This window comes from Crassostrea angulata, chromosome 6 (genome assembly GCF_025612915.1).
Source record: "Crassostrea angulata isolate pt1a10 chromosome 6, ASM2561291v2, whole genome shotgun sequence".
In the NCBI taxonomy this organism is placed as follows: Eukaryota; Metazoa; Mollusca; class Bivalvia; order Ostreida; family Ostreidae; genus Magallana; species Magallana angulata.
In genome coordinates this window covers 26,186,846-26,211,035 of record NC_069116.1, presented here as the reverse complement: position 1 = coordinate 26,211,035, position 24,190 = coordinate 26,186,846, and the positions used below count along the sequence as shown (strand labels likewise).

Below are 24,190 nucleotides of genomic sequence, written 5' to 3'. Positions count from 1 at the left end.
CTTAAATAGGGTGTAATGCATATATGAAATTAAAAATCATTATAATATTGAAAGTTTCACTTCTTTTGATTACTATGTGCAAAAAACAAATTGTACGCCCTAATCGGTGATTTGTATAGGTAGATATATACATATATATGTCAAAATGATACACTGAGTCTGTGTTTATGCTATTGTAAATAAAAGTTAAAAAATTCCAAAATATCATGAGCTGTGATAATTTTTTGCTGTACGCAATGTGTTCGACCATTTGAATAATACTATACGCCTACTGCTACACTAACTATCAAAATCAGCAGAATTTAGTTTTCAGAGCAAGTTGAATCAACAGAATGGACATAGTTTGAAAGGATAAAATGTATCTCATTTGATTTAAATTTTTAAAAAATCTTATTCTGAATGTTAATAAAAATCTGTTGGACATTTTAGTAAAAAGTAGCAATACATACATTAATTTTTGTTTGACCCGAAGCGTTCTCTTCCTCAGTTTAAAATAGCTGACACGTATAAACTTTCTTAGGGACAAAACCAAGTGATAGATAAAAAAACATGCTTATTTTTGGCTTGTAATTGTATTCTTGTGACATGTTGGGAAAAAAATGCTTCGAAAAATGATTTTATCAAAACAATTGTTTCTGTAGAATGCAATCCAGTCCTTTGAATGAATTAGCTAGTCGTTTGCACAGGGTATTCTTTGTGGTGACGATTTCTTGAAAATGGGTGGATTCTTCGATTACAATATCATCCAGATATATCTACGTTTTATATTGTTCTATCGTTATAATGACGTCATATATTAGAGAGGTTGAGATTTAAAACGTGTACGGGTACGCGTGTTAAAACTACACGTACACGTTTTTGTAATTTATCAGTTGAGATTTCTTAACTTGTAGGATATAAACGTGTACGTAAATCGACGCAGTTTTGTGACATGAATTTATTTAGTTAATTCCAAATAAATGGTAACTGTCTTATCAATTTTCATACAAATGAAGTTTAAAAATCTATAACATGTATCACAATAATACATTCATTCATCAATAAAATTTTAAGCTACACGTTTGTACTAACGTGTAGACTGCACTCTGCAAGTTTAGTAAACCTGTAGAAAACATGTCGTCACAAAAACTGATGACGTAATACGCAAAGAATTTAGGTGATTCCCCTTGTTCACGTACACGTACCAGTACACGTTTGAAATCTCAACCTCTCTAATCGTCATTCTTATGATAGCTGTGCGACATAACGATGGAGGGTGCCTTGTTAATGACTGGTCAGTGTACGCAATATATTTTATGCATGCTAAAGTATGTAGTGCGGCTTGGTGACTTCGTTAGTTTGTCAACTCAATTTAAGTTGTTCAGTATACTAAAGGGCTTGGCTCAATGATCCATAATATACATGTAAGATTGTTTAAACAAACGATATCTGCCTACTTGTATACTTTAAAAGGATTTTAAAGGATATGTTGGGTATCTTTTTTATGAAAAAAAGGTTAAGAAAGACCCAAAACATACATTTGTGCATGCAATGGAGTCAAATATGATACAAAGAGAAAAAATATAAGATAAATATGGAAGATACGAATGATTCGGTTTTGATGGAAAACTGCTCTTACACGGACAAATCATCCACAAGTAAATTGTATAACACCACTTTTCTTAAACTCTGTAACATGTGAAATCTCCAGGAGAAATGTAATTTTATGTAATATAAATGCAACATTCTTGAAAGCGGAAATTCCTGTTTATTTCAAATGACATATGCTAAATGATCTGTTCAGAATGCTCTGATGGAATTGAAATTGTTAAAAAAGCCTAAAGTAGACTTGCAGAAAAAGTCATCAACAGAAATGATTTATGGTAAAAGTGTATTAGTGAGTGTCGTTATATGCACGTGGAGTATCCATGAAGGATGTCATGTAAATGATTGGTAGGTGTTTTTCATGTAGATGCGTAACTTACGTGTATAAGACAAGCTCATAATAAATAAGTCACTATTATAATAATCTTTTGATGTGTTTCATTTAAACACAAACTATCGAGGAAAAATGACGTGCATTAGGGTTCTTTTCTATCCAGAATAGGCACCTGTTCATATTCTAACATTGCGTATAGAATTAATTTTGCTCTAATCATCTACGATAAGTTTGAAAGATTAAAAGTTACAGTAAGCTTAAAACTAACATGCAATATATGTCTGCTCTGTTTCACTTTTCGTGATCTCAAACAGGCCAAATTCCTGTCAAGCCAATTTTATGATAGGATCTCATGGCTGCGAACGTAGGTTTTAATTATTTAACAATTTCAAATGTTAACCCAATCGAATGCAGTTTAGAGGCATTCATTTAGATACCAATAAAATAATTTCAACTTGCGCAACTGGTAGTTATGGCTGTAACTGTTCTGTACGGTGCTGAGATAATACCTATGGTCAGGGATGTTACCATGTATGTAACTGTTCTGCAGATGATTATTGCGATCCCGTAGAAGGTTGCACAATCAACGGTAGTACAATTAACCAAACAAAAGGTAATACTGTGTTCTAAAGATTTCACTTCCTCTGTCTAAACTTTTTCTAAAGGCGACTGATATAAAATGTTGGACTTAAATTGATCTGCAAACTGTATCAATGCCAGCAAAACTATAGATAACAAGATATATTTTCCGAATAAATTTTAAAACTCGGTTGAATAGATTTTCAGTAAAGCACAAACTTGTATAATTAACTGCATTTGCTAGTATTTAAAAATGTCTATATATGACGATGAACTGGTATAATACCAGCCGATTTTTCCTTTAAACTACAAATCAAGCAAATGCGTATGTTGTATTAAAAATATTATATTATTACCAAAAGAAGATATTATTTTATTTTATTTTATTTTAAAAATAAAAACATGTTTTGGATCTACAAAACAGGAAGATGTGCATATAAGTTCAGTGTTACATCATGATTTTTATGCAAACTCAGATACATTTGAAACGCAATATGTAAAGCAAAAATAAATATTTTTATAAATATATCATATTGTTTATGTACATGTATTTCGAAATATAACATTTAATATAATCAATTATATCTCACAGTTCTAGAAAAATTCAAATATTTACAAAATAATCAGTATCTTAATTCTCATCTTATGTAATTAGACTCAAGACTAATCATTTTTGTATGGACGATATTGTCTTTATGAAATCATTATGTTGTAATGTTTTATTACAGAGTTGCATAACACTACGCAATACCCGCTGAACGTTAGGAGGAATAATTTAACTATTCCATATGCAAAGGGTGATGCATACCAATTGTGGAGAGTTGTTGGAATTACCATAGCCACACTACTGGTGCTAGGTGTTATATTCAACGTGTTTTGCTTTTGTGTCTTATACAGGTAACAATTAAATTATCACGAGTAACTTATACATATGTTTACAACAAAATAAAGCTATAAACAGAAAGACTGATGCATGAAGATGTAATATCACAACTACTGTACAAATTCATCGAATATCTCTAATATCTCTATATCTATAAAACGATATTGATAATAATACAGACTATTTTTTCTGTAGACAGAAATCAGACAAAACACTTGGAACAGGTAAAGAAAAAATAAGAATTTAGCTTGCTTATAATCAAATGATGAAATAAAATGTTTAAACATAAAATTTAATTTTATTATTATTTTTATTTTGTGCTGTATTTTCTTTTAAAAAATGTGATATGTGTTTTAAACTCTAGATGCAAAATCTACAGAAAATGTACGTGCATCTTTGACTGATGAAGAAAACAATGATGTTTGTTCGTATCAAACAATAAGTGATAGGTCTGCAAGATCTTATGCAGATGTAAACTATGACGACGTGGAAGAGAGCGGAAAGAGTCCTACTGCATCACTCTGCAGCATAAAAGGGGAAACTAGCAACAAATATGACCCTATCAATATATCAGAGGGTGGTTTGAAGGTCAAATCTGACTGTCAACCACCCAGTGATTATGAGGAAATGAACTTTAATACAAAAACCTAACCATTTACTCATACAATTTTGGTTATGTTTAAATTGTTAATATGTTTGTTTTATTTATAAGGCAAGCAAAAAATTAAAAAAATAAAATGCTAAATGAGTCAGCATAAAACTATTTTATTTTTTTCTTAAGGTCAGACGACACGTTCCTCGAGAATCTTTTTTGTATCTCCTCGTAATAAAGAGTTCCAATAAAAAATATTAATTTTATAATTACTTTAAAAATGATCAAAATTTACTTGAAATTAGTTAATACATGTGTACATGGTCGAGTGGTTAGAACCGTGGCCGCTCACTGCCAGAAGCGTATAGGTTCTAGAGGTCGTGAGTTCAAAGCCCCGCCCCGGCGGAGATATAGTTCTAATTTAGTGAATTTCGCTGTGATGTAGATATATTTATTTTTATATCAGCAATTCAAGTGTATTTTCAAGAAGATTACATAGGAAATTGCATACTGTAGTATTTTGCAGAAATGCCTGGTAAGGTACCCTAATTTTTTGCAAGAAAGCTTGTCTAAGTAGTAGTAAACCATTAACAAATTCCTGGAAAAAGTTATCTAAAATTGAGAAACGTGTCGTCTCACCTTAAGCCCAAGAATTTAGTGTACTTTAGTCTCAATGTAATACTCATAAATCGTCAAAGAAAGCACATCTTTCTTTGAACAAATTAATAAACTGATTGTATAAAGTAAGTAATTGTACATCAGTTACCTTAGCCAAAAGAAAAAGCCTAATCGTATCCCATGGAAATTTGAGTTTGACATTATCAGGATTATTTCGTGCAGTCCGGGATTTTTTTTTTGTCGCTGTAGGTTTCGACCAATCAATAAACGGGTTTGTTTCAGTCCAGTCAGTTTTTACAGAGCTAATTTCAGTAAGTGTCCGTAAGAAATAGAAGTAATTATATTCGATAGATTTAAATCTATGTAAATACAGTTTGTTCTCTTGTTTATCGTTTTTTCATTAATTATTATAAAGGTAAATCATTATATTCCTGTTTGTTTTTACATTTATATTACACAACTATGTGTTTGTCCTGTTCAGGCAATGGAATAACAAGGCTATTTCTCTTCCTTGTTTAAAAACAAGACGAGGCAAGAATGTGTCAGCAAATTGGGTTGTATTTTGTGTGGACAGTATCTATAATCATTAATTTGTCAACCCTGAATTAATAAACACTACCTATCCAGAGAAGCGGGGAACCAAATATGCAAAGTTCTACGAGAAAATAACTAGTAAGTTAAAAAGCTGGTAATTTTTTCATTAAATGCCAAAAATCAAAATCCAAGTAATATGCACATTTCTGATACACGTACAATTGATTTGCAAAAGAACAACTCTATATCTTGAAAAATGTAGGAGTCATCCGTACAATAGGGGGAACCATGTATGCAATATTCTGCGAGAAAATGACAAAGTTCAACAGCTGGTATTTTTTCTTAAATTATCAAAAATCAAAATCCAAGTGATATGCATCTTGAAAACTGTAGGAGTTATCCGTACATTACGGGTACCCTTTTGACAGCCACCCGCCCACCATTTAAAGCACTTCAATAACTGCATTTGACTTTGGAAAACCCGGTTAAAAATATGCCCTTATATTACTTTTTTAAGATGAGCACTTTATGATATTTTGAATGTCTGAATTAATCTTTTCCTTTTTAAAATTAAATTAACAATAGAACCAAATCATATCTCTGAGTGTTTTACAAGTACAAGTACCTAATGTGTAGTTAATTGAAAATACTAAAATAATCACGTGACTTTTGTTTACATCATGATGGAAAAAGGAAGATCAGGTCGAAGTCTATTTTCGCTTGAGTTTCACCGATCAATTAAACATTTTATTTTTACTAAAAAGATTTTAATGTTGAAAAGGGACATTAGACCTTAGAAAATCACAAAATTTAACAAAAAGTTGTACAGGATCTTACCGTTCGTAAGATATGATGATCTACAGTTGTGTTTTGACTGTATTTCTAGTACCTGTGCTTAGCAAAGATGGAGGATGCCATGTGAACGACTGGTCAGTACTCTTATAAGTACACAATGATAACGCATGTAACAGTTAAGGGGGCTGGGTGGTCATTATTTATATCAATTTTATAAATTAACCATTAGATCTACTTAAAAAATTTAGATATGTGATTTCTTTAGCGTTAGACTATTATTTAGCAAATAAAAGATTCATAATTACATTTAATTTGTCTTTTGGATTGCTTTTGTCTAGCGTGAAATAGCCACGACGATCGAGCCCTCTTTATTTCTTATTAGCAATATTCGAATAAGATAAACAATTACTCAAGTTCATTCAAAAACACATTGGTAATTGAAGTGTTAAGCTTATTCTAACACCAAAATGAACTCAATATTTTATTATTTCATTTGAATAACTACCATTGTCTTAAAATCAATCATTTATGATAAACTATTAAATAAAAATAAAAGATCTTCCTTGTTTTAATTTTGTAGATAAGATTCTATCAATAGTTATGCTCACGGAATGAAAAACATACGCCTTTTCTATTAAAGTTGAATTTTATGAATTATGGAGATTTATGTTCCTATTTCAATATATATTGTTTTAATATTTTCCTTTTAGTTGATTTAGATTTTACTCACACTGTTGTATGTTTTTGGCATTTTTTTTTTACAATTAGTACAAATCAATATGTACTTTTTGGTAGTAAACTGCTAAAATGAAGAGCTTACCAGGAAACGGCCTTGTATCATACTATAAGGAAGAAATAATTAAAACGAAACCATGCGTATGCATACACATAAAGACATACACAGTGGGAGAAAGTGAGATACAGGAAAAATAAAATATTTTACAAATGATATTCTTTATGATACACGTAATGACTTAAATTTTTCTATAGGCAACTTTCCTTACTTGTGTAGCAATATACCTTCATCACCTGCTTATGGAGTTTTTGTCTCTCATTTAATTCGATATGCAGGGCCATGGTCTATGTATGAACAGTTTCTAAGACAAGGCAAGCTACTGACAAACAAGTTGATAACACAGGACTATCAACAGTCTTGATTGAGGTCATCTTGTTGAAAGTTCTATGGTCGATATAACGATCTTGTCAGCGAATACAATCTTCCACTGGATCGCATGCTCACTGACTTCTTCATACTTATTGTGACCGTAATTAATTACCTAATTGTCTACGAATTTTTCCGTTTTCCCCGATTACGACAAAGAGCACACGGCGGGTGTGACAGGTCAGCAGAAGATGCTCACACCTCCATGGCACCTGATCCTACCTTAAATGTTTTTGCTCTGCTCCTGTTTTGTATTTTTTCTTTTGGAATTTTGTTTTTGAACAGTATTCGTTATATCACCACATGTCATTCACGTCTTCGCAAATAAATAATCCATAATAAATTGATTGTACCATTTCTATTGTTACTTAGGCCACATTCGTGCCAAGCCAACTTTATAGTAGGAGCTCAGAGATGTGAACGTAAGCAATACTCACATAATTCGTATTAAACTTTATTATCTGTGCTATCAAATGAATAGTTAAATAGTTAAATTTAAACATTTGACGCTGAAGCTTTTGAAGTGATTTCCACAACCTATGCATTTATTTCTAAACATTTATTTCATTTCAGCATGCGAGTCAGGTCGTTACGGTTGTAATTGTTCAGACTCCTGTCCAGATAATACATATGGATCAGGATGTTACCAAGTTTGTAACTGCTCTGATGAGGAATTCTGTGATCATGTTAATGGCTGTACAAAGAACAGAACTACAGTTTCAAAAAAATCTACAGGTGAATAAACAAAAGTAAAAACATAATTCCAGAAAACAACAATTTTATTGTGAAAAACAGTCCATTATTTTTTTTCACCTAAAGTTTATGCTTTTGTAATTATTATTCGTCTTAATACAAAAAGCTGCTACATAATATCATATAATTCTGTATTAAATATAAAGTAAATTTCACATATCTTATTGTTCAAACAACATAGTTTTCAAATTTTGGATATGCAATAAATATACTAAGTTATCAAAATTAAGTACATACGAACAGACTTTACACTTTATAGTCAGAAAGAAGGACTAAACATTTTTACATAAAAAAGCAAGTAATGGATTGTTCTATTTCTTCTTTATTTGAACAGGTAGACTCCCAATTGAATCTTCTTCTGTTACTCCATACAAAGAAGGTGTATACGTGACATCATCAAGACAACTGTTAGGTGGAAATCCTTTAATGAACCTAACAATGTCCCTGGTAGTTTCATCCGTTATTGTAATTGTCTCTAGTACATTGTTTGTTTGTATTTTAATCAGGTAGGTTGTGAATACCAATCTTAATATGTTTTTCTACGTAGAATAAAAAAAATTTATTCTTCAAAATATTCATCCTTTTTTTAGGAAACAAGCTGATACTGATAATACAACTTTTGCTTAGATTTCTTTCATGCAATATAAATACACATCCGTCGTGATTTTGTGTTTGTTTCAGAGTAAGCATATGCTACTACAAGCGTAAATATAGTAAGTAAAACGTAATTTCATAACATCTAGTAAAAAATCATATAAGGAAAATTGTCAATCGGTGCTGTTTCATGCATAAGATTTGATTTTTATACCATCAAATGAATTTAACAAACTTATCAAAGAAATTTAACAAACTTAAAAGTATTCTGTCTTAGAGATATCTTACTAGTATCAATTTTTTCTTACTGCTATTTGTTTAAGGATTACGTTTACTCAGAATGAAAAAAAATTCCACTGATGATAATGCAAAACCAACTATTGTGTGTTATAGACCTTTTATTGTAGTGTTATTTTTCATTTTCAAAAAAGTAGGTCAATGACCTACTTTTTGAGTTAATGGCCATTGTATATTTTTGGAAAATTTAAGGAAAATCACTTAAAATTTTACACTATGATTGAGATTTTCTTAATTGTAAAAATAATACAAATTGCTCAACACTTTTGAAAATGAAATACAATTTATGAATGGCAGTGAAACTAAATACATACAAAGCATTAAGTTTTCTTTCACAATTTTTATAAATATTCCAGTCCGAATTTCCTCTATCACTTTTCAAATTCCTACCCATTTTTGATCCAATTTTACAAAAAATTGAATGATGATAATACGAAAACATTTATAGTATTAAACTACTTATATTGGTCTTATTCTGTTGGCATATAATGTATATGAGGTCAATGATCAAAATTTTGAGACATGGTGTCTTTTCTCGTTTTTAAGCATATTTCGATATTTTTTAAATTCATGCCATACGGTTATTATAATGAATAAATGAGGTAAAACTACCAGAAAATATGCAAAATTGTATAGACTAAAATATAAAATCTTAACTTTTAATAGTAGTGTACTTCCAAAAATGTTTTAGCAGAAAACAAAATCTGCAAATTTTAGTCCGAATTTCCTCTGTTTGGCTAAAAGTCTATTTTTGTTTTGGCATAATTCCATAATATAGTAGAAATATCGAATGTTATGTCAATAATTATTCATTTCACAAATACTTTTTGTGTTTAGAACAAATTTTACTCATGGCATTGAACTTTATTACAATCCGAATTCGAGAACTCAAACCCTGAGTAAACAACACCCTTAAACGTACTTTTATTTTTTATTTTAGGTAAATTATTAAATCAGTTGCAATCCAACGAAATTAGAGCTGAAGACACGAACATATATTCTGACTACGATTACACTGATTATAGAGGAACTCCAAGTAGCAATCCTCTCCATACTGAAAAGAACATATATGACCAGTCTAACAGAGTGAGTTACGATATTCTCGTCCTAAGGAATCAGTCATCGACAGTAAATATCTATGACTCAGATTGCAATTCTGATATTATACCACCGTGTTCAAAGCCAGTTTACGAATCTTTGCCTATCAATCATGCAAAAAAGGATTTGGAGTTTGAATTAGAGCCAGAGTGTCTGTTGAATCTCTTCAAAGAGGAAGAGAAGGACGTGTCCCCTTGTCACTTATCAAATCTGGATAATGTGCAATCTGAGTTCATTAGTGAAACAAAACTTTAGATTTTGATGTTTTCATTTTAATATGATACATTATTAAAATCAAAGTCAACAATATCTCTCTCTCTCTCTCTCTCTCTCTCTCTCTCTCTCTCTCTCTCTCTCAATAGGCATTTAACTTATGTATGAAATCAATTATGTATTGAAAGGCTAATAAAGTTTGTAAGTTAATTTTAAAAGTAAATGTTATTGGTTATTGAGCAGTGTTAGCCACTTCACTGCTTTGACAATTAATTAGAATATCCGTGTCATATTTATGGATGGTGTCAAGCAGTTTTGTATTGAGCTTTTAAAACATTAACAGTTGAATGGTTGAATTCAACAGCTAATATAATATTAGATCATTTAGTATAAATCCATGTGAGAAGTGAAAATCTAATGAATATTTTTTGCCATGATATAATCACTCTATATCAGTGGGAACAATGCAGTCTAAATTAACAAAAAAAAATGTTTAAAAAGCAATCATTCCTCAATCAATTGGTAGAGTTTTTTTCATTTTGCGAAAAAACATTTACTGGCCCACTTCTCGCTAGGAGACCAGGATGATAATAAACATTTACAAAATTATTCAAATTCGATTGTTTTATCTACATTTGTGGGCATCAGTGTTGGTGGATTTAGTGAAAATAACTGCAAAACATTACGTTAATGGATATTGCACTTCAGTGAACATGAGCACTGACATATAAATCCACAAAAATTGGTGTTCAACAATAATTGAAGAAACCACATTTTTATCTCAACAGGATAAGACCATTCTCGTGTTAAAGGACAGTTCATTTAACACATATTACGTACGTTTGTCATTCTGTATAGCAAAAAGAAATTTTTTCTAGTAAAGTCAAATTTGTCTCATGGGATAAAAACAAAGAGGATGCATGTGTGTTTTCTCTCATAATTGAAAGTTAATACTCATCCTGTACTACAGTTAAGCAGCTCTCATACAGCTCTCATACAAACGTTTTTAAATGAAACAGCACCAATCCTGTGAGATTATGGAGGGTATAGATGGGTTCTGCTAGGTCCCGTTTATTTTGCAATTCTAAAAAATACAACATGTATGTGCATGATTTATTATTCATTTCAATTATTGTCTGCTATTTTTAACACCGTCAAATATGAAGAGGAAAATTCCGGAATAAATAACGCCGGCAATACGCAGAAATTTTAATCATAATCAGTTGTTATTAAGCAGTCGATATGAAGTGAATATTACTGTTAGGAATTTAAAGATTTTAAGTTTACCTCAAGATATGAGTTCACCTTGATTAACTTTTATTGTGACTAGAATATGAGTGTTCGCGTTAGCATACTGGCTGTTCTTTCTCTACATGTATGTGATATCAATGGAGGATGTCATGTAAACAATTGGTAAGTATATCTAATTGTACTCGTATTTACTGCATCTAAGACTGATGTGCTGATGAAAAAAATTAATACTATAACACATCATATAAAATCGTGCTTTATATAATAATTTCTAATGAATCTAAAAAAGTATCGCTTTGCATTTCCTATTCATATTGGAGTTTTATTGAAACAGATCATTTTTAGATTGTATAAACTTTTATAGGAATGTTCGTTCAACGTTAAAAGTCCTTGTCAAAAATCTTGCTTGTGGTTTTGGAGTTTTAACCCAACGTAAAACAATATTTTTAATGGACTGTAATTGAATTAGTATGCAACAAGGAAAACATATTTTGAATCAAAATAGTTCATATAATATCATTAAATGAACTAATACAAACCCAGTAAATGTGAATTCATATAATATAAGGACTGAATTGATTTATTATTGTTTCTTTAAAACAGACTGAAAGATAGCATCCGCATTAATTAAATCTTACATTATTGTTCGCTAGGCCACACTCATGTCAAGCCAACTTTAGAATAGGACCCCAAAGATGTGAACGTAAGATATTTAACTTTACAAATCGATTTATTTTGGTATACAATCATGGAGGTATCGATCTATAAATATATATTTATTTGACATTTCAGCCTGTGAGTCTGGTAGTTATGGCTGTAACTGCTCAGAACCGTGTCCCGATGGTAGATACGGTCAGGAATGTTACCATTTTTGTGACTGCTCTGATGAACAATTCTGTGATCCTGTAGTAGGTTGTACAAACAACAATACAACTACAGATATAACGACAGGTAAATAAAGTAAATATAATTATTGCGTCATCCAGGCAATAAAAAAAATAATAAATAAAATAAAACGCGTGAACATGCTGACAATACCAGAGAGAACTTCTTATGATACCTCTGAGTTATATGTGAATAACTTTTCGCCAAAGGAATTTCAGTTTAAATCATAAATATGTAAAAGTGTTGGTTTATTTTTGTTTTTGTTTTGCTAATGTGTTTATATTTGTTTTTTATTTTGTTTGTTTGTTTGATTAATTGTTTGGTTTTTATTATCATTATTATTATTATTATTATTTTATTTCTTATAAAAATAACATGCAGTTATGCAGATAATAAATTGAACACTAAGTGCAAAATTTAGTTCATAAATTAGTTGTTTTTCGACTTTGTTAAGGAGTTGAATATTGTAACTTCCAGTTCTAAACATATTATAACTCATTAAATTTGAAAATTTCAATTAGAACGTAAACTGCTTATTTTAACATAAAAAGTTTTAAAACAACCAAGTTATCATGTGCAAGTTTAATAAAATCACTCGAGATCTATCATTGCTGCAATTCAGATAAAGAAGGCTTCTAGTTAAATGTGAAGTTAGTCTAAATATTTCTACTCACTTGTATGAATTCTTACACTGTTCATCAAATTCATAATTGAGCTATTTGAGATTTTATGCCTTACCTTAAGGATATAACACATAGTAACGTGACGAATGGGTTAACATTTTTTCATCTCTAGCTAAAAATCCCACATAAAGAACTTTTCTTTTTTAGTTAAAAAATATTTTGAATAAAATCTTACATAATTCAATTATTAAGTTCGATCTCCCGGGATGATTATTCAAAGAAAATGAAAAGCTAATGAACAGAATATAATATTGCTTACTATCATAACAAAAACATAGAAAAATAGAAGTAATATTTACTTTATCTTGGTCTAAAGCGATTGCTAGAGTTTATAAATTGTGACAAATTATCTCATATACAGTAGATTGCAGTGAATTTAATTTACCAGACAAAAGATTTTAACCCACGTTGAATTTTACGAGGCAAGTGTAGACTCTATCATGCTATAAGTTTTTCAGTTTGCCTGCTAGATGTCAAATATAAAAGAATAATATATTCTTATGTTCCAAAATTGTTAGCCTTGCATATTGACCTTTTTGTGTTGTCCATCATTTGACCACAAGGCATCATGTCATTAAAAAGCTTTCTATCTTCTTGCTTTCACTTTTGATCTATTCCAAGGTTGCATAATTTCATGATGTTTTAACTAGATATAACGACTGATGTAATTTTTTTTTCAAAGTTTCATAGTTTCTATTTAAAATCCGATTCTACCACATATCACAAAAGGTGCACTTTATCTGTTGCTTTGAAATCTACCTATATCTACCTCTTTCCAAATTTGAATCAAACATGAGTCTTCTTAAAGTATTTATTCTATAATTAATGTGTTTTGACTGACACGGGTATTATAAATAAACTTATCTATTTTATGTTATCATAATGCGAAACATTATTAGAAGAAATAAAAATGCTTAAATATTAAGCATTTGTTGATCAAAACTGTCACCAGTTCTTAAGAAGGGTTACTGAACAGAGTTCAATCCTACAAATGATAAGCATGCTTACATTGGATTTCTTTAGTGTCAGTTTACAAACATTGCTAAATATGACATTTTTCTATCTAAACAGGCAGAACGGGGCCATTCTTTGGTAAAACTAAGACTTAATTGATCAAATTTGTTATCCTTCTTGAGGTTTCAGCTAATAGTGCTGTATCATTCGCATACAATAACAGTGTTAATCATGTGTATTCCCCTTGATATATCAATCGGGTTGGCATTTGAAAGCAAGTTTTATAAGCAAGGTTTGAAAGCGGTAAACCGCTTGTGCATAAGTCTAGCACTAATAAGATTGTGGTGTATGTGAATATGAAGCGTTACGTTTGAAAATGTTGAAAGTATTGATAAGATAATTAAACTATAATTAAGCGGATAACACCATCAATTCAGTCTGTCTTCAAGCGTTTGGAGGTTAGGCCTAGAAAAGTTGTGTGTTTAGGGTAACCCGACCTAACCTACAGAAATGCCCCGATCCTATCATTTTTAGATTTCTGTTTTTATCCGATTGTAATTTTTATATTATTTCTATTAAAAACCCGTTTTTAAATATGATACAAACAAACATTCATATGATTCATGCAGAAAAAAATATGATAAAATAAACAAAAAATCCCTACCACCTAACCTAATTTTTTCATCAGTGTTACCCTAAACACAAATTTTCTTATAGGCCTTATTTGTGTAGTCTATTCTCTATGGTAAAACTATGATCATATGCTACATGAGAGTTGTATTAAGTAAAGGCTTGAGTATATACAACTCGTGTATAATATTAATATTCAAACATTGGAGCATTAACAATTAAGCGTAGATGAAAATTTCCAACTATCAAAAGCAAATACCAAATAGAGAACCTTTTATATTCGACTAATTAACGTAATAACTTTTTGATTGATATCAATATTGTATTAGTTTACATAAGTTTACAATGACTTCATCATTTCTTCAGCAACAGATGCAACACGTTTGTCTGTAGTTACCCTTTCTTCTTCTTCTTCAAATACTGACAATCAACACAACACACACACGGAGTCCGGAGTTACTCCCCTACATAGCCTCACCACGTCTCTGATTGTGTCCATAACGACCGTCGTCGTCTTCAGCACAATATTTGCCTGTATTCTTATTAGGTACACCGTATTTATAGCGTTTTTACAAAGTCTCAATTATTCTTATTCATTATGTTTCTTAGAGCTAAACGAATTATTATTGTTAGAATATATTTGTTGTTTTTATTACCTAAATCTGAATTGGTTTAATTTAAATATGTTTTTATTAATTCTAGAGTAAGCAAACGGTTTTACAAGCGTGAATATCGTAAGTATTTATATAGACGATGACAGTAACAAAATACACGTTATACAGCTACAAAATGGCGCATGCAAAGAGAATCGAAATATAATCTTTAAAAAAAATGTCTGCAATGAAACGAATTTTTGTAAAATTTTTACAGATTTAGTATGACATTAAATTTTCTAAAAACTGCACACATCTTTTCAAAAGAAATTAAAATATGAAAAATTAAAACTGCTGTAAACCAAATTTTATTCGCAATGACTTTATTTTTACCTTTTACCAATGTTAATTACCTATTCAGTGCGACTTGTTCCGCGACCAAGACTATGCTTGGATATGCAACAATTAATGTTGCTTCCGCAATTCTCTCGAAAGTTACTGTTGATTTGCAGTTATTACTGTATTATTGTCATTAATTTACTGTATTGATATTCAATTTAATTGGTGTGCATTTACACTTGTTGTTTGTTTGTTATATTATAAAGTAAGGTGTTATATCCATTTTTATTATTTTGAAGGAAAACTACAAACTCTTTGGCAATCCAACGAGTCTACAGCTGCAGATTCAAACATATACTCTGTGTACGATTACACTGGCTCCTTTGTCGCTCCGAGCAGTACTCCCCCACCGATATTTGATAACAACATGTACGACCAGTCGGACCAGTCAAACACAGTCAGCTACAATATTCTCTCCCTCAGGAATTTCCCATCGACAATAAATGACTATGACGAAGACTGTAATTCAGTCATGCTACCACCTCGTTCTAAGTTCAGTGGTTGTGAAAATGAAAGAAGAGAGTTTGACTTCGATATAGAGCCAGAGTGCCTATTGAATCTGTTCAAAGAGGAGGAAGGCGATAAGGTACCTTGTACCTCGTCTAATCCGGATATTATGCAATCCGAACTCGATAGGGAAAAATGATCGTATCATAGCACGAGTTTTTAGTTAATAATGGCTATTGTCTGTACGTGTCCTTTGGTTTTTTTGTTTTTTGGGGGAAATTAGATGGTTTTATTCTGCTGAAATATTATATAACATTGACAGATTAAAAGTGAAATACATGTACATGGCTTAAAGTTTATTAGGTAAAAAAAAATTGTCGGGAAAACAGGAAGATTTGCATTATCAAATTGATATCTGAATTTCAAATTTTGAATTAAAGAAGTCTTAACTAAGTTCACTATTCATATTACAATATCGTTATACGTAAAACCTCAAGTAATCAACTTTTTTTATAAAGTTTGCTTTGGGTTTGATGCAATCGGTTCGAGTCGCTGCTCCACTTACGAGAACTTTCATACAATCTTAGCGCATTGATAGACATGTATATCGTGTCAAGTATGTCTTATTAAAGCACCTAAACAATACACATGTTGGAACCTACAGTACTGTATGCTTACTGCACAACCTTACAAATATGCATGGTTTTTAAATGCATAACCGCTTGAATATTCTCTAAATCGTGAAATATATTTTATCAGTGAATTAAAAAAAATTATTGCAAAATCTATAGAGATAATAGATCTTAAATATATAGCTTGGCCAAACAATAGGAAGTGACATATGAGATGTAAATATGAAATAAGGACTATTGATAGTTAGAATACAAGTCATTATACCATTCCAACAGCGATGGCATATTGTATTGTTACTGCACTTCTTATGGTAGTTGTACACTATAGTGATGGAGGATGCCATGTTAATGACTGGTAGGTGTTTGTTTAGACGTATTTTACTTTTTAGTTATCTGTATTTATATGTATTATGTCTATTCCAGAATTCGAACGTATTTTGCATGGTGTATGTAAGCAGCTTTTATATTGACCTAACCATGAAAATAGAAAATCAACGCGCACTAAACATATTCATGCCATGCAAGTTCTATTAAATTTAAAATAATCTTAAATATGATCTGATCATGTTACATTCAATATTCGAAAAAGATCGATGTTGCTTCTCAATTTATTTAGGTTAAAATTTAAAAATAAATTTTATATCACATCATTGTTATGATTATCAAATTTTATTTGATATAATATATTTTTTATGAACAAGGTTGTATAAAAGAGGGAACCTTGTTTTTAATTCAACATGTAAATATGACACAATTTTAACTACGACAATGACATGTTATCATACCTTATATTATTTTCTTAACAGGCCGCACTCGTGTCAAGCCAACTTTAGAATAGGACCTCAAAGATGTGAACGTATGCTTTTTTAAAAGATTGGTTATTTAAAAATAAGCCACAACAAATGTACGTACTATCAATATCATTTTGTACATATTTACGTGTCATTACAGCCTGTGAGTCTGGTAGTTACGGCTGTCACTGTTCAGAACCATGTCCCTATGGTACATACGGTCAGGGATGTTACCATGTTTGTGATTGTTCTGATGAACAATTCTGTGATCCTTTAGTAGGTTGTACCAACAACAGTAGGACTACAGAGTATAACAACCGGTAATAAAACATTAAGCATATTAGGTACTGTGCAATAAAATTGCTTATGGGTTAAGTATGGTGTACCTCGAAGTCAAGTCAGATTAAAAATTAAGGAACAAATATATCTTTAAGAAATTATTTAACCTATAACATGTAACATACATTTTAATATATTGTAAATTACATGTACTGTTAAACCTCGTTTAAAAGACAAGAGTATAATGTGATTCCAGGTATAAGTCAGATTAAAAGCAAAAATTTAAATCGAACACTGAATGTTTTTGCACCAGATATGAAACAGGATTGAAGTTTGCACAGAAGTTTTCTATTCAGACTTGAAATAACTAAGCTTGTAAACCATACTATAGCGTCACATGATGTACGGACAATTCCTTTTTGTGCAATGATTACTGGTTTGGCGGGCAGTGTAATTTGTCAATCACTATTTTAGTTGTGAACATTAAAAATATTGAATAAATATGAAAATATCTGTTTACGCTGGTTTTTACGTTTGTTTTTAATCAAACCCATTTTAGAGTAAAAGTACTTTTTTTATAATTACAACCATTCTGGGGTACATGACTTCATTATTTTCATGTTTTAACATTTAATATGGCTTTATATTTTAGGTACATGTAAAAATTTTAAAAAGCTATAAAGATTATGCCATAAACTCCAAAACACATAATTGGTCCCTGGAGTTTTTGTAAAAAATCTTTTTGAATCGATCATATTCTAAATTTGTATTGAAAACAGAAAACTAATAATACATGTCGCTTAAAATTGAAAGAGTAGTGAAAATTTAAAATTGTATCTTATCACTTGCTATATACATGTGGTTAAATGAAAATATTAATATTTTGATAAATTTACAAAATAAATTTGAATGTCACTTTTGATAGAATACAATTAATTGTGAAACAGTCTTGTATTCTACTGTAGGTAAAGTTGAATCTACGCCATATATTGGAAGTAATACAAGAGATGTGAAAAGCACTCCTTCGTTGAAGAGTGATAAAGACCAACTGACGATTTTGACTATTGTCGGAATAACCACTGGCACGTTACTGTCAATAGGTGTTATTTCCAATGTACTTTGCTTCTATTTCTTATGCAGGTAACTTAAAAACAAAATATACATGAGTAGCTGTTGTACAAGTAATGTTATTTATGAAAATTAAACAAAGTTGTGTTCTCAAAAGCCAAAATAACTGCTGAAAATAATTTTACGTTGATCGATGCTGACTATACAAAACGAAAAATGTACTATTTTGTTTTTTGTTTCTGCAGACGAAAATCAGACTCGTTTTCTCTTAAAAAAGGTATATATTTTAAATATTTTTTAAAAACAAATTAACTCTATTGAGTATATTGATAAATGAATATGAAAACAATGCAAAAAAATTGTTTAATTCAAATTAAACAAAATGTTTTTACTATACATATAAAAACATATTTGTTAATATATGAATGACACCACAGATGTAAAATCAACTGAGGGGGTACTTGAACTTGGAACAAATGAAGAGGACATCGATGTTCATTCGTATCTCACTATCAGTGATAGATCAGTCAGAATGTATGCAGCTGTCCATTACGACGAGGCAGAGGACAAAAAAAGTAGTCCTTCGTTATCACTACACAGTGAAAAAGAGGACTTAAGCATCGAAAGTAAAACAAGTCCTTCCGTATCCTTTCACAGCAAGAAAGAAGAGGATGCAAGCATTAAAAGTGATACCAGTAAGATATCACAGGAATATTTGACTCCTGTTGTGACAACAGCCGAGGAAACCAAATCGGATAGTCAACGATCTAGTGATTATGAAGATTTTCAAGAAGTCACAAAGTGTTCAGAAAATTTCGAATCTCCAGCCAGCCTGAGTTTCAAATTGGGTACACTGGTCAAAATTGACAGTGTTCAACTTTGATTAAGGATAAGCCAACGGAATCGCTAAAATAATACTTCAAGATGAAAGTTTTTCCTTCCCTCTATTCATATGAATACCTAGGTTATGCTCTTTTTGTTAAAGACGTTAACTAGAATTTATTTTTCTACTAGAAAAGGCAACTTTAATCTTAATTTGAAATTTTATGTGCCTTAAATAGAGTGTAATGCATATATGGAATTAAAAATCATTATAATATTGAAAGTTTCACTACTCTTGATTACTATGTGGAAAAAACAAATTTTACGCCCTAATCGGTGATTTGTATAGGTAGATATATACATTCGAGGGTTGTCCAAAAAGTTCGTGGACACATGTAATTTTATTCAAAATAGCAGCACCATTATCAGGAAAGTATTAAAATATTGTAATATAGAGTATGATAATGTGTATGTATAAAAATCAGATCAATGTAGATTTTTGTAATGGGGTTATCAATATACATTGTCTATACAGGCCGCACGGCCTAGTCTGACGTTGAGTTACAACGATGTTTCCATAACGTCGTAGTCCTGGGTCTACCTGAGAGTAATATGCCGCAGTCACCCTCTGGTCAGAGGGTACAATCGCATATTCCATCAAAATGTCACTTGTGAATAAGTAGACTCGAACTATTTTGATGTTTTTTCTGTTTCCTCAATCGTTTGCCTGGTTTCTATCGATGTCGCTGTTCCGTGCGGTCAGATGACGTCGCTTTTTCAGGCATTTTTAAAGACATATTCTTTCCGTAATATCTTTTAAAAGCCCTTTGCTGGTTTGAAAATATTTTCAAACGACGTATGAAAATGACGTACACCATACATACTACTTCACATTAGAAGATTATGAAGTTTTCAAATGTTTTATAAAATCTATAAATATTCATATCTAAAAACTCAATTACAAAGTTTGGACAATTTTGACGATGGGTCGTGCGTACTTTTCGCAATCCTTTGATATATTAAATTTTTACTTTATTTCTATGGAAAACATTCAAAACCACTTTAGTTTGATTTGAAATTTTATGACAAAAATTTAGATATACAATATGTATAATATACCCATTTTAAATGACAAAAACGCGAATGTCCACGAACTTTTTGGACAACCCTCGTATATATGTCAAAATGATAAATTAAGTCTGTGTTTATGCTATTGTGAATAAAAGTTGGAAAATTCCAAAATATCATGAGCTGTAATCATTTTTTGCTGTACGCGATGTGCTCGACCATTTGAACAATACTATTCGCCTACTGCTACAGTAACTATCAAAATCAGCAGAATTTAGTTTTCAGTGCAAGTTGAATCAACAGAATGGACATAGTTTGAAAGGTTAAAATGTATCTTATTTGATTTAAATTTTGAAAAAATCTTATTCTGAATGTTAATAAAAATCATTTTAGTAAAAAGTAGCAATACATACATTAATTTTTGTTTGACCCGAAGCGTTCTCTTCCTCAGTTTAAAATAGCTGACATGTATAAACTTTCTTAGGGACAAAACCAAGTGATAGATAAAAAAAAACATGCTTATTTTTGGCTTGTATTGTATTCTTGTGACATGTTGGGAAAAAAAATGCTTCGAAATGGATTCTTCGATCACAATTTCATCCAGATATATCTACGTTTTATATTGTTCTATCGTTATAATGACGTCATATATTAGAGAGGTTGAGATTTAAAACGTGTACGGATACGCGTGTTAAAACTACACGTACACGTTTTTGTAATTTATCAGTTGAAATTTCTTAACTTGTAGGATATAAACGTGTACGTAAATCGATGCAGTTTTGTGACATGAATTTATTTAGTTAATTCCAAATAAATGGTAAATGTCTTATCAATTTTCATGCAAATGAAGTTTAAAAATCTATAACATGTATCACAATAATACATTCACTCATCAATAAAATTTTATTTGTTGTAAAAAGCTACACGTTTGTACTAACGTTTAGACCGCACTCTACAAGTTTAGTAAACCTGTAGAAACCATGTCGTCACAAAAACTGATGACGTAATACGCGAAGAATTTAGGTGATTCCCTTAGTTCACGTACACGTACACGTTTGAAATCTCAACCTCTCTAATATCGTCATTCTTATGATAGCTGTGCGACATAACGATGGAGGGTGCCTTGTTAATGACTGGTGAGGGTACGCAATATATTTTATGCATGCTAAAGTATGTAGTGCGGCTTGGGTCTACCACTGCATGGATAAATATGTGTTACTGTGTAAGCATACAGTAAAGTTGATGTTAACTCCAACTTTAAGCGATTGTAAATGAGTGATCAATGCGGGCATTTATAAGTATTAAAATAACATACAAGCAAATCATTGCATATCGGGGTTGAGGAATGATTTTTTCATTTTGATTATAACAATACATGCGAACAAGATACAATTTTTTTTAGAAGATAAACACAAAATGCAACCTTGTGAATATAAAAACTTTAAAGTTTAACCTTCAAAAATAAACAAAACACATTATTTGATTCACGAAATGGAAAATTAAGCGTCTTCTCAAGATTTCGTCTGCTTGAGATCAATCAACATTTACAGCGAGGCTGGCTGTTCCTTTTCCAGGAATATTATAATGAACAGATAGGCCTATAAACTTTCACGGTAACACTGCTGTTCAAATTTGGTACCGATAATTTTAAAATTTACACACGTACATGATCGGTCATCAGAATAAGCGTCGTAAAGAAAAGCTATGAGTAATGCATCAACTCCTTCAGCGCATTCCAATCGGCAGATACACCGTTTAAGTACATCACTGGCTATCTAGTTCTCACAACGTTTACAAAAGTCGCTTTTACATACTATTATTTGTCGACATATAAACTATTTTCGTCCACGATCGCCTCTCCTTGGATGGCTATGTCCAGTTGCATATTCCAGCGATCTCACATGAAAACTAGTTTTATTACGAGTTTTTCTGCACAGTGAATAATATCACAAGCTATCGCATGTATTTTCGTTTCGTTTTCAATTCGGCCGGTTCAGATTTTAACTCACTATTTGTGTTAAATCCATTAAATTCAGCTCAATAGCTCTGCATCAGCTGAAGGTGCATCTGTTTTGAATATTGTTGCTGTTGTTGTTTTGTATTCATACGCGCCGCTTCATTTACATTATTTACATTTTTGATCAATGACACTTCACATTTTTTTTATTTAAAAATGTTTTATTAAATGATAACGCGCATTGATGAAGTTTTCCGGTCAATTTTTTTCTTTGATACGTCGATCAATAGAAAAATTATTATCTTCATTTCTTAAATACTAGGACTACAGATATAATAAAGTGTAAGTATTTTAGAAAAAAATTATTCATTTAAAAAATTTAATCATTATATTAATTTTTTTAATATTTTAATACAATAGATGTCAATTGGTGTTCTTTCCTATGTACTTTGTTTCCTATTTCAATGCATGTAGAAGTGATTAAAACAAATATTATGAGTTGTGGGTGTACAAATATTGTATCCAACGTAAATATTGATTTTTTACTTTTCACAAAACCACAAAATTACAGTACTTTATGCTTACCAATTATCTTTATAAATTAAAGATGTACATTCAGCAGCTTAATCGCAATTTCTTGTTCCAACATAACATATAAGAAGACAAATTCTTATCTTGATTGTCAAACACTCCAGCACATTCATTTATGACTGCAATACCAGTGTATGATTGAGTATTTAAAGATGCTTTTTTATGCAGACGCAGATCAGGATGAACATTTCTTGGCCAAGCTATAGACTATGTAGAACTTTTTCGTTCATTAGTGAAATTATTACATATGTAAGTATTATAACAAGATAAATCATAGCAAACATATCGGTTTTTTTAATGTCCAATAAAATAATCTCAACGTATACGTTTATATAATTACCATGTTAAACTATTTAAGTCAATCCAAATTTGAAATCAACTGGAAGAGTACCAATGACGAAAACATCGAAGTTCATTCCTATTTTACTATCAGTGAAAGATCGGTCATATTGTATGCAGCGTCCATTATGACGAGGCGGAGGAGGGAAAAAGTAGTCCGTCCTTATCACTACACAATGAATAAAAAGAGGGCCACAAGGTCGAAAGGAAAACAAATCCTCCCTTATTCCTCCACAGAAAAAAGAAGAAAATAGAAGTATTAAAAGTGATACCAGTAAGATATCGGTATCACACTACTGTCAGTCACCTGCTGTGACACCAGTGGAGTGATGATGAAAAATTCAAGTAATCACAAAGTGTGCAGAAAAATTTTAATAACCAGTTCTAGGTTCAAATTCAGTACACTTTTGATAATTGACAGAATTCAATTTTTATGAAAAATTAGCCAATGGAATCTTTGAAATGTTACATGCAGAAAAATTAAACTTTTTCATCACGTTTATATAAAAGTCTATATGTTAATATAAAATAGCTTAGTGAAATTGCAAATCTTTGAAAAAGAAAATTTGATCGGACTTTTCGTCGACAAATGGCAACGCTACCATCCATGCTATTCTACTTGTACTTGTGCGTTGTAATGTGATGTCAAAGAATTAACTATAAATGTACATCGATCTTATAAAAAAAGCATTGTAAAATCATTGAAATGTCACAACTTCAAGACGACCTTGTCTGAATTGCAATGTTTTGGTCTTTTTAAAGTTA

General features: G+C 30.8%; 2 protein-coding genes across 2 annotated transcripts; both read left to right on the top strand.

Moving 5' to 3' along the window:
* The first annotated feature begins 5,850 nt into the window (after positions 1 to 5,850).
* On the top strand, positions 5,851 to 10,174 carry LOC128187987 (protein draper-like). Its single transcript, XM_052858735.1, has 6 exons — positions 5,851 to 6,053; positions 7,454 to 7,503; positions 7,655 to 7,816; positions 8,169 to 8,340; positions 8,516 to 8,547; positions 9,666 to 10,174. Exons 1-6 carry the CDS (start codon positions 5,974 to 5,976, stop codon positions 10,076 to 10,078), a joined length of 909 nt encoding a protein of 302 aa, XP_052714695.1. The 5' UTR covers positions 5,851 to 5,973; the 3' UTR covers positions 10,079 to 10,174.
* A 1,067-nt stretch (positions 10,175 to 11,241) lies between these two features.
* On the top strand, positions 11,242 to 20,170 carry LOC128187984 (uncharacterized). The gene is made up of 6 exons (XM_052858733.1): positions 11,242 to 11,449; positions 11,941 to 11,990; positions 12,080 to 12,238; positions 14,806 to 14,986; positions 15,142 to 15,173; positions 19,086 to 20,170. The coding sequence occupies exons 1-6, from the start codon at positions 11,370 to 11,372 to the stop codon at positions 19,529 to 19,531; spliced, it is 948 nt and encodes a 315-aa protein (XP_052714693.1). The 5' UTR covers positions 11,242 to 11,369; the 3' UTR covers positions 19,532 to 20,170.
* Positions 20,171 to 24,190: the final 4,020 nt, after the last annotated feature.